General features: G+C 36.3%; 1 protein-coding gene across 1 annotated transcript in view; it reads right to left on the bottom strand.

Moving 5' to 3' along the window:
* Nucleotides 1-12,610, bottom strand: part of Nmd3 (60S ribosomal export protein NMD3) — a 61,799-nt gene that overhangs the window by 48,708 nt on the left and 481 nt on the right. The window contains exons 2-5 of the mRNA XM_070083683.1: nucleotides 6,611-6,896; nucleotides 3,404-3,544; nucleotides 700-802; nucleotides 271-421 (exon numbers count right to left, since the gene is read on the bottom strand). Of these exons, the coding sequence (XP_069939784.1) occupies nucleotides 271-421; nucleotides 700-802; nucleotides 3,404-3,544; nucleotides 6,611-6,896 (681 nt within the window). The remainder of the gene's footprint in view (nucleotides 1-270; nucleotides 422-699; nucleotides 803-3,403; nucleotides 3,545-6,610; nucleotides 6,897-12,610) is intronic.

Raw genomic sequence — 12,610 nt, 5'->3', positions numbered from 1 at the left:
GTTGTTTGGCTTTTTTGGAGGTAGCATGCAACATAACCCAATTTTTCCCATAAGATGCTCACTTCACCCATTGTGCTTCATGTATACCTCGCTTTTTCCATTGTGTTTCATATATACATGTACCTCACTTTTTCTGCTACATAACTTGCACAAAAGGTAGTTGTTTGCTGTATATCAAAACTGCACTAGTTGAGCACCTTACAAAGAAATGATATACATTACAGTATAAATACTGTATCAAGAAATTCTCTAAGGCAATTTATTCTTTACCTGAAGGTGAACTTGTAATTGTAAGAGTTGGAGTGAATATCGTGAGAGATAAGTTTCTTGGAGTGTGTCCATCGACAGGGAACAACTGACATGAGGAAGTCTACTAACTGTCTTGCACCTTGTTCATTGGTGTAGTAGAAGTCTAAACCCTCTGAAAACAATAATAATAACTTGCAGTGACCTCAGAAATATTACAATAGTTTGCTGGCAAAATTCAGGTTAAGATTTTCTTCACACGAAACCACCACCATCTATTGCCTTGGCTAATACTAGTAGGAAACATGATCAATACTGAAAATTAGGCATATTACAAAACTGATACACAAGAGCAGGACAAAATGTTTTGCAAAAAAGAGATAAGGAAAAACACTAAAAAGTGACACTTCACCTTTACAAAGTATCAGATGTAGAATTCTGACATTATCTTACCATGAGCTGGTTTGATGCCTAAAGTCTTCTCATGAGCTCTGTGTTTCAACATCAACTGCTCTAGGTAGTAGAATGTCCGCTTGTGGTCTGTCTTCTGTCGTACCTAAAAAAATTACATCAATAGAAGAAATCCTTTCATTTACATCATAAAAAAAGAAAGTCTCTAAGAGAATAGCACAATACTGTATATATAATGTATGTACTCGCCTATCCTCACCTATATGTAGTTGCAGGGGTGGGGTGTGTGGATTTATGCATGGTATTTGTGGAGACAAAACTTCAGCTACGGAGGCAAAAATGGTGACGGTGGTGGTGGTGGTAGTGGTGGTGGGTGGGGGGTATGTATGGTAATTGTTGAGACAAAACTTTATCCACGGAGGCAAAAATGGAAACATACCACAGTACAATGGTTCCAATATTGCTATATAGGTGTGAAGCATGGGCTTTAATGCTTACACTGTCCAGACCCCAGAAATTAATATTCCTCTCGGTGTCCACTATAAAAAAAAAAATCTGAAATGGTAGAGAATCTTTTTCTAAAAGTAATGAGACCAAAAGAACAAAATTTATGGAAGACTTATGGAATTACACAGGTGCAAAGTTAGTGGTCTTGGCGCAATTTATGCATTGGTAATTTCACCAACTCTGAATCCTATTTTAAGCCAATTCCATTGCCCCATTCAACCAAATTCTTAGCTATTTCACTAATATGCCTTCCATTCTATCATCTGAGGACAAAAATCTCTCACTCAACTATCACAACTAGCATATAAAGTGCACAGAAGTTGGCAATTTGGCCAATTTTACACAAAATTAAAAAAAATATACCATTTTAAAATAAACGATGTAGACATTTCTGGTACTAAAATGACAGTTTCTCTGTTCATTAATCACATCCCCAGGCCTCTCCTATATTATACACTTGCCTTCCTTTTTAAAATTTTAATCACACAAAAATAAAAGATTTACTCTAGTTCTCACACAATAAAATATAAGAGAAATATTGGCAAAAATGTAATATTTCCACAGTTCTGAGCTTAATTTTAAGCTACTTCCAGTCCTAAAACCAATCAAATTCTCTATTTCATTAGTATGTCTTCTATACTATCAAATGATACCAAGCAGCAGTCAATGAAACCATGAAAACCATCCTAGAAAACACCTCAAAGTCACTATTTTAAACCATCCACATGGTCAGAGTTTTGTTTTACCCATCATGAAATGTATGGGTCAGGATTTTTTTATACTGTCCATACACCGCACAGCTCCATTCTCTCATTTATCGGCCAAAATTTACTACTTAAAGCTTATCTAAGTGAGATGAGATCATGATGCAGAACTATGCAGGGACCCTAGTCCCAGTGACGTAGTTCTACTTGATGGCGATTGAAAGGGTTAATTTCAGGGGTTGTGGACAGAGAAAGGGTTAATTTCAGGGGGTCTGGAGAGTGAAAGGGTTAATTCAGAGGGTCTGGACTGTGAAAGGGTAATTTCAGGAGGTCTGCACAGTGAAAGAGTTAATTTTAGAGGGGTCAGAACAATGAAGGGGTTAACCCTTTCAGGGTCACCAGGCCCTCTCCGAGACTTGCTCTCAAGGTCGCCAAATTTAAAAAAAAAAAATTATTTTTTCTTATGAAAAGATAGAGAATCTTTTCCCAATCATAATGACACCAAAAGTATGAAATTTCATGGAAAACTTACAGAATTATGCTCTTGTGAAGTCAGCGGTCTCGATGATGTTTACGCATCGGCAATTTTGCCCACTTTGAGCCCTATTTTCGGCCAATTCCAGTGTACTAGTTGACAAAAATTATAACTATTTCGCTAGAACTCCATTTTTTTCTATCGAATGAGTACAAGAAACCACCCATTTACTGATTTCAACTATCCAATAAAATGGTCAGATTAGCAATTTTGCCAAATTCACACAAATTTCAAAAGATGCCAATTTATGAATAGGGTCCAGAATAAACAAGAAAGACATTCCTGGCACTAAAATAACATTTCCTCTGTTCATTAGTCACGTCCCCACACCCCTCTTACATTCTTTTGCTTTCCACTTTGAATTTTTATTCTCACAAAAAATAGAAGATTTACTGTTATGCAGACTACTGCACTATTGTAGAAATGATATAAATCATATCAGCACACTTGTGAAAGAATATTAGACTCACCAGTTGATGTGTATTGGATGCTTAGCATGATTTGTTTACTTTTAAACTTTGGTAAAAATCGAACATTTCTGCTACTTTGAGCTCAATTTCACGGTACTTTTCATTGTAAAACCAGTCAAAATCATCTCAATTTCTGTAATATGTCTTCCATTCTATAAAATAAGACCAGGAAAACTAGAATACAACAATAAATACCATATGAAAATACATTGCAAAGTCGCGGTTTTAATCCAAAAAACACGGTCAACATTTCTTTTTCTCATTACGCACTGTGTGCTGCAGGTTTTTTTTTTATACTGCGCACACTGACCACATAGACCCATTCTTTCGTATGTAGGCCTACCAGCTTTCTCTCACTAGATCTGAGGGCGCTAGAATTTAGGCATACTAGTACGTCAAAATCCCTGGTGCGTAAGCCGTACTAGTACGTCCGAAACCCTGAAAGGGTTATGAGCAAGGTTAAAAATTACACCAAGAAAAACAAAGGAGAATTGTATTACCACTATAATAACCAGCAAAATATTACAAACCTGTACTACTGCTCCCCAGTAATCCTTGGCTTCAACCCGGTGACAATCATCACACATCTGACCCACCACGACAAACTCGACTATAAACTCCTGCTGGAGCACTGCCCCGGCCTGGATCTCTTTCTGCACTGCAATCTTCACCTGAAAATTAAGCAAATGCATGTTGCTCTTTTGTGCTAAACCCTAACTTTAGTACTGTCACAGAATCTAATATTTGTGGTAAAATATTCTTCATATATAACAATTATATAACAAATTATATGAAGCTGAAAGCATTGAATTTTTTTTTTAATAAATTTAATAACTTCACCAAGAACAAGCTTTGTCTATATTTCAAATAATTATGAAGAGAAATGTCTTACACATTCAAACTGCTCCACACCCAATGAATAAACTGACAGTCATACCTGTGTTAAATAGCTGTACATTAAAAACAGTTCAAAGTTGTAATTACAGTACAGTAGGGCCCCATGTATACAGCAGGTTAGGTTCCAGGCTACTGCTGGAAAGCAGAATGCTGTTTTTTTCCACTTACAAATGCATATGCCAGATAACAAGTTTACACTAACATATATTAACCCTTTGAGGGTCAACAGGACCTCTCTCAGACTCGTTCTCAGGGTCGGCCAAATTTAAAAAAAAAAAAAAAAAAATCTTATGAAAAGATAGAGAATCTTTTCCCGATCATAATGACACCAAAAGTATGAAATTTGATGGAAAACTTACGGAACTGTGCTCTCGCGAAGTTAGCAGTCCCGGCGATGTTTACACATTGGCGATTTTGCCCACTTTGAGCCCTATTTTCGGCCAATTGCACTGTACTAGTCAACAAAAAACGAATATTTCACTAGAACTCCATTTTTTCTATCGAATGAGTGCAAGAAACCACCCATGTACCGATTTCAACTATCCAGTACAGTGGTCAGAATTTAGCAATTTTGCCAATTTCACACAAATTTCAAAAGATGCCAATTTCCAAATAGGGTCCAGAATAAACAAGAAAGACATTCCTGGCACTAAAATGACATTTCCTCTGTTCATTAGTCACGTCTCAAGGCCCCTCTTACATTCTGTTGCTTTCCACTTTGAATTTTTATTCTCACAAAAAATAGAAGATTTACTGTTATGCAGACTACTGCATTAGTGTAAAAAATGGTATAAATAATATTGGCACACTTGCGAAAAAATATTAGACTCACCAGTTGAAGTGTACTGGACGCTTGGTATGATCTGTTTACTTTCGAACTTTGGTAAAAATCGAACATTTCTGCTACTTTGAGCTCAATTTCTAGGTACTTTTCATTGTAAAACCAGTCAAAATCATCTCAATTTCTGTAATATGTATTCCATTCTATAAAATGAGACCAAGAAAACTAGAATACAACAATAAATACCATACGAAAATACATTGCAAAGTCGCTGTTTTATTCCAAAAAAACGGTCAAAGTTTTTTTTTTCTCATTATGCACTGTGTGTTACAGGATTTTTTTTATACTGTGCACACTGACCACATAGACCCATTCTTTCATATGTAGGCTTACCAGCTTTCTCCCACTAGATTTGAGGGCGCTAGAATTTAGGCGTACTAGTACGTCAAAAAACCTGGGTCGTAAGCCGTACTAGTACGGCCGAAACCCTCAAAGGGTTAAATTAGCAATAGAACTAGGCATTAAAAACAAAAAGTAAAATACACACACAGTACACCCATTACTTACCTTAAAATATTTGTAGTCTTAATGTAGGGTGATTATTATCAACATGGGAGAGCGCTAAACCCGTATGATTATACAGCGCATGTGAGGGAGGGATGGAAGGCATTCAGACTCAATTCAGGGAACTGGAGCACAGATCCAATTCCCTAGATCAAGAGCCCCTCACCAGCATCAAGGAACCTCCCTTGAGGGGTTAATGTCAGGTGAGAGGTGAGCTTTATTCATAGGAAGTCAGGTTTGGGAGGTATGATAGCCAGCCAGGTCACCCCACCCCACCCCACCCACATGTAATATACTACGACATTTAATTAAAGCGCTCCAGAGCGATAAAATACTCATACAGTACATTCAATAACCCTTAAACTGTCCAAACATAGATCTACGTTCACTCGCATAGCGCTCTGAACGTAGATCTACTTTTTTTTTTTTTTTACATTCTTTCTTATGGAGAAAATCAAGGTCAGAGCGTTACGTGCACAAACATAGATCTATGCTTGGACAGTTTAAGGGTTAATTACCTTATAATATTTGTAGTCTTAATGCAGGGTGAGAGGTAAGTTTTATTTGTAGGAAGTCAGGTTTGGGAAATATGGTAACCAGCCAGGGCAGCCCACCCCACCCATACGTAAAATACAGTGGACCCCCGCTTAACGATCACCTCCCAATGCGACCAATTATGTAAGTGTATTTATGTAAGTGCGTTTATATGTGTATGTTTGGGGGTCTGAAATGGACTAATCTACTTCACAATATTCCTTATGGGAACAAATTCGGTCAGTACTGGCACCTGAACATACTTCTGGAATGAAAAAATATCGTTAACCGGGGGTCCACTGTACTACGACATTTAATTAAAGCGCTCCAGAGCGATAAAATACACATAGGTACAATACATTCACTAATTACCTTAAAATATTTGTAGTCTTAATGCAGGGTGAGCGGTGAATTTTATTTGTAGGAAGTCAGGTTTGGGAAGCATGGAAGCCAGCCAGGGCAGCCCACCCCACCCACACGTAATGTAAAGAAACTAGGCACGTGTCTGGTTTTCATTCATACACGTTTGTATTATACCACAATGCAAACACTTTACATTATGTACAAGTTGTCTCCACGTTGATGCAGTAGGGCCCCGCCATAAAGCGGGGCCCTACTGTATCAATTTATACACGTATAAATTTTAAATAAATACAAATTTACAGCCATTATAAATAAACTCTAATCATTACTTTGATTACTGTTATTATGGCTATTATTATTATTATTATTATAATAATTCTGGTTATTGCCAAAGTTTAATATAGTACAATAATTTGTAATTTAGGATTGCATTATTTGAGTAGGAATCTTTTTATTTATGGGTAGGAAATATGTATGCAAGTTATACAGTTACAGTATTTTCTTAGGTTCTTCCTAAGAATGTTCAGAAAATATCGAGATACACGTTAATTTATTGATATCAAGTCCACTCAAACTGAAAAAAATTATTCAATATTACCTTCACTCTTTTGGAATGAGGCTCAGTCCATGCAAAACCTGCATCAACAAGCCGCACTTTGTTAAGCCCTTTTATCTTCTTTAAACACAACCTCAACAATTCCTTTGATTCCAGGGCAGCCACTACCCATGATGCTGGAGGGTCCAAGTACCTCTCACATCCACGACAGAAGTAGAGATTGCCCTGTTTTGGAATGCCTTCAGAAATATCATTGCGGGTTCTTATGCAAGCAATACATCGATTTGTAGGGTTTGGATGTATCTGAGCACCACAATCGCAACACAAGCTGAAAAAGAGTATGAATTGATCCTTCAACAAACAGAAGAGAAGTTCAGATTATTATAGAGCAGTATAAAATACAATCTTCACTAAAACTTATCACTTTATGAATCAGTTTTTTACATTACATTCATTGGTGAAAATGCAGAATGGAATAAAATAGTAAAAGTATTAATTTCATAATTTATATAAAATCTGCAATCTTTTTTTTTTTATTAATACTTCGGCCATTTCCCACAAAGGCAGGGTGACCCAAAAAAGAAGAAACACTTTCATCATCATTGTTGAAAATAGTATAAAATACCTACAAGTTGAAGATTAAGACACATGTGCATTACTTTATTGATGAAATGTTTTGCCTATACAGTAGGCTTCTTCAATCAAATATAAAAGGAGCAGTAAAGATGATGTAATCAGCCCATCAACTTTGGAGAAAAAATATTTAACCCTCTGACTGTTTTGGTTGTATATATACGTCTTACGAGCCAGTGTTTTGAACGTATTAATACGCATAAGTTCTAGCGGCTTCAAATCCAACAGGAGAAAGCTGGTAGGCCCACATGTGAGAGAATGGGTCTGTGTGGTCAGTGTGCACCACATAAAAAAAAATCATGCAGCATGCAGTGCATAATGAGAAAAAAAAGGCTTTTTTTTTTTATTAAAACGCCGAATTTGAGGTGTATTTTCGTATAGTATTTATCGTTGTATTCTCGTTTTCATGGTCTTAGGTGATAAAATGGAAAACATGTTACAGAAAGAGAGATGATTTTGATTAGTTTCACAATGAAAACGACCTTGAAATTGAGCTCAAATTAGCAGAAATGTTCAATTTTTACAAATGTTCAGGAGTAAGCAAATCACACCACACGTCTAATGCACGTCAACTGAGGAGTCTAATATTCTTTCACTAGTGTACTGATATTATTTATACCAATTTTACAATAATGCAGTAGTCTGCATAACAGTAAATTTTGTATTTTTTGTATGAATAAAAAGTCAAAATAGAAAGCAATAGTAATATAAGAGGGGCCTAGAGACATGACTAATGAAGAGGATATGCTATTTTAGTGCCAAGAATGTCTACATTGTTTATTCTGGACCTTATTTTGAAATTGGCATCTTTTTTAATTTGCGTGAAATTGGCCAAGTTGCCAATTTCTGACCACTTTATTGGGTAGTTCAAATCGGTAAATGGGCAGTGTCTTGTACTCAACTGATAGAAAAAATGGAGTCCTAAAGAGATAGCTATGAGTTTGGTCAACTGGAACAACGGAATTGGCCAAAAACAGGGCTCAAAGTCGGCGAAATCACCGATGCGTACATGTCGCCAAGACCGCTAACTTCGCAGGGGCGTAATTCCGTGAGTTTTCGACCAAATTTCGTACTTTTGGTGTCGTTATCATCAGGAAAAGATTCTCTATCATTTCATAAGAATTTTTTTTTTCCCAAAAAATTTTGAGACATAGAATGACAGTTTCAGAAAGGGGCTTGTGACAGTGAAAGGGTTAAGGTGATCAGTCCCTCAGCCTGGAGGAGAATTCAGTCTCCATGGTCCAGGCTGAAGGACTAACCACCTCAAATGCTTTTTTCTCCAAGGTTGATGGACTGGTTACATCATCTTTATTTCATCTCTACTGCTCCCGTTGTATTTGACTGAAGAAGCCTACTGAGTAGGCAAAACGTTTCAACTTACATCATCTTCATTCACTCCATCACTGCCTTAACAGAGGCACACCTACACTACAGTTAAAAAACTGCAACATATCAACACCCCTCCTTCAGAACACAGGCACTGTATTCACTATCTCCAGGACTCAAGTCCGGCCTGCCAGTTTCCCTGAATCCCATCATAAATGTTAATTTGCTCCAGGGCTGTAGAGTCAGAGTCGTAAGCAATTCTTGGGTTACTGGAGTCGGATTTGGTAAAAATGTACCAACTCTGACTCCTAGTAAATTTAAATATAAATTAAACAATACGTACTTTAATCTGGAAAAGGAAAGGTTATGTTCCTAATTGAGTTAAATTCTTTTAAATTGGTTATTTATTAAGTTGTTTTAGGTGTTCAACTGCTTTTTACTTTTTGTAGTTTTAACTTTGAATTCTTTTTAGCAATGTTAAAGGATGTACTTCAGATTTTTTTTAACTAGTAGAGAAAGATGTTTCTGACTCAGATTTTCTCTTATACCCTATTACTTTATACTTGATAGTCTTTTAAAAAATATATAACCTCATTGTTTCCATATTTCAAGTTTTGTCCTTTGTTTTTAATTTCTTTAATAAATAAAAAATAGTCAGAATGACATAGCTGTAGCATTTACAACCAAGCTTTAACAGGTTAATGCGCTTGTATGTTGCATGCTTTCAATCCATATAGCAAATATATATAATTAATATAGTATTTATAATTTATTCCCTATATCAATATATAATTAAGAGTCAGAGTCAGAAGTGCCTTAAATAAAGGAGTTGGGGTCGGAGTCGAAGGATTTATGTGCAGACTTCAGAGCCCTGCTTTGCTTACACTCCAACCACATGTCAAGTCATAAAAACCATTTGTCTCCACTTGCTCCTATCTAACATGCTCAAGCATGCTTGCTGGAAGTCCAAGCCCCTTGCGCACAAAACCTCCTTTATCCCCTCCCTCCAACCTTTTGTAGGATGACCCACATCCTGCCTTCCTTCCACTACCATCCTCTCTAAATGTCCGAACCACCTCAACAACCTCTCTTCAGCCTTCTGGATAATACTTTTTAGTAACCCTGCACCTCCTCCTAATTTCAAATTTAAGATTTTCTGCATTATATTCACACTGCTCTCAGATACAACGTCTCCACTGCCTTCTCCTTGTTACAACATTCACCACCCATGCTTCACACCCATATAAGAGCATTAGTATGACTATATTCTCCAACAACCCCCTCTTTTCTTCCATGGATAATATTCTTTGTCTCCACAGACTTCTCAGTGCACCGCTCACCTTTTTCCCTCTCATAAGTTCTATGATTCACCTCGTCTTCCATTGACCCATAAGCTGACAAGTCCAATCCCAAATATCTGAATACATTCACTTCCTCCATATTCCCTCTCTCCAGTCAGATACAGTGTATCCAATTTTTCATTACCTCAGTTTTTTATCTCATCACCTTACTCTTTCCTATGTTCAGTTTTAACCCTTTGACTGTCGCAGGCCCCTTTCTGAAACTGTCATTCTATGTCGCAAAATTTTCGAAAAAAAAAAATTCTTATGAAATGATAGAAAATCTTTTCCCGATGGTAATGACACCAAAAGTTCGAAATTTGGTCGAAAACTCACGGAATTACGCCCCCGCGAAGTTAGCAGTCTCGGCAACATATACGTATCGGCGACTTTGCCGACTTTGAGCCCTGTTTTTAGCCAATTCCGTTGTTCCATTTGACCAAACTCATAGCTATTTCTTTAGAACTCCATTTTATCTATCAGTTGAGTACAAGAAACAGCCCATTTACCGATTTGAACTACCCAATAAGGTGGTCAGAAATTGGCAATTTGGCCAATTTCACGCAAATTAAAAAAGATGCCAATTTCAAAATAGGGTCCAGAATAAACAAGGTAGACATTCTTGGCACTAAAATAACATATCCTCTGGTCATTAGTCACATCTCTAGGCCCCTCTTATATTACTATTGCTTTCTATTTTGATTTTTTATTCATACAAAAAAAATACAAAATTTACTGGTATGCAGACTACTGTATTATTTTAAAAATAGTATAAATAATATCAGTGCACTAGTGAAAGAATATTAGACTCCCCAGTTGACGTGTATTGGATGTGTGGTGTGATTTGCTTACTCCTGAACATAGGTAAAAATCGAACATTTCCGCTACTTTGAGCTCAGTTTCAAGGTCGTTTTCCTCGTGAAAGTAATGAAAATCATCTCTATTTCTGTAATGTTTTCCATTTTATCACCTAAAACCATGAAAACGAGAATACAACGATAAATACTATACGAAAATACACCTCAAAGTCGGCGTTTTAATCCCCCCCCCCAAAAAAAACGGTAAGTTCTTTTTTCCTCATTATGCACTGTGCGCTGCAGGATTTTTTTTATGTGGTGCACACTGACTACACAGACCCATTCTCTCACATGTGGGCCTACCAGCTTTCTCCCGCTTGATTTGAAGCAGCTAGAATTTACGCGTATAGATACGTCAGAAACAGTGGCGCGTAAACAGTCAAAGGTTTAATTTCCTTCTTTTACATACCCTACCAAACTCATCCACCAACCCCTGCAACTTCTCTTCAGAATCTCCCAAAAGCACAGTGTCATCAGCAAAGAGCTGGCAAAATTGTCAACAACATAAGTATGTCCAAAATTCATCTTAATGGAAAATACAAAAAGACTTAGTTTTTTGCACTATTATGCCTAATACAGTCACATGGCTCAGATGTCAATAACATTCTGGTCATATATCCCAGAAGACTCAACATTTGAGACTTTCTTCATAAGATCAATGTCCAACCTACTATCAAACTTACTCAAACTAAAAAATATTCTATGCAGGTCACTGAACAAAGACATCCTTTCTTTCAGAGTCTACAGAAAACCAAGAAATACAGTTGACCTTATTCATTCCTACTAGCACCAAGCGGGGCATGGTCATTGGGTTTTTCTTAAAGCTATCCATATCTTTAGTCAAAATTCTTAGATAAATAATTCCAGCACATCACCCATGCCCTCTCGCTTACACTTTGCTCCCTATGAAAATCCTCGACTTTACCAACAATACTACCACCAAACACACAGATTCTTAACTCTACATAGAGAAGTAGTAGCCAACAACAACAGACAGACCCTTTCAAGAAGCAACATTTGCATAGCTGCCATGGCCATGTCTTCTATTAGAGGTCTCACAAGAAAGAAAGATCTATTTGACAAACCAAACAGTTAAGTAGGTGTGTACCCAGTACTATGTGGAGGGTGCAACAACATCCATGAAGAATACAAAGATGAATGCAACAGACATCAAAAATGCAAAGATGAATGCAAGACATCAAAAATGTTTGTCTTGCAAAGCTCAAATATGGGACACCATAGAAACTGGAACTAAGCAGAGCTGATCTACTGAGAAAACAATACTGACAGGCACCAGCATATTGAAGCATCCTTAATTGCTACTAAAAACACTACAGAACAAAGACCTAGCAAGTACACCATCTCAATTACTTTTGCATGGAGAGTTATAAAGCTTGGGGGAAGGGCAAAGAAGACTGCAGATGGAGTTTAGACTCAAGGAGGGTACAAAGACTGCAAATCTAAGAATAGTGTTTTGAAATCTAAGTAAGGAGTCATTCACGACACTGTACACCATATACATCAGGCTCACATTGGAGTATGCAGCACCAATATGGAACACGCACCTAGTCAAGCACATCTAGAAACTGGTGAAAATGCAGAGGTTTGCAACAAGACTAGTCCTAGAGCTAAAACAAATAAAAATTATTTCTATAAAGTGGAAAAGAGTATATTATACAATTAGGGTAACTGACATACATATATATATAAATATATATATATATATATATATATATATATATATATATATATATATATATATATTATATATATAATATATATATATATATATATAATATATATATATATATATATATATATATATTATATATATATATATATATATATATATATATATATATATATATATATATATATATATATAT

The sequence above is a fragment of the Cherax quadricarinatus genome, chromosome 10 (genome assembly GCF_038502225.1).
Source record: "Cherax quadricarinatus isolate ZL_2023a chromosome 10, ASM3850222v1, whole genome shotgun sequence".
Taxonomy (NCBI): Eukaryota; Metazoa; Arthropoda; class Malacostraca; order Decapoda; family Parastacidae; genus Cherax; species Cherax quadricarinatus.
Note: the sequence above shows the minus strand (reverse complement) of the source record. Positions and strands in the feature narration are given on the sequence as shown.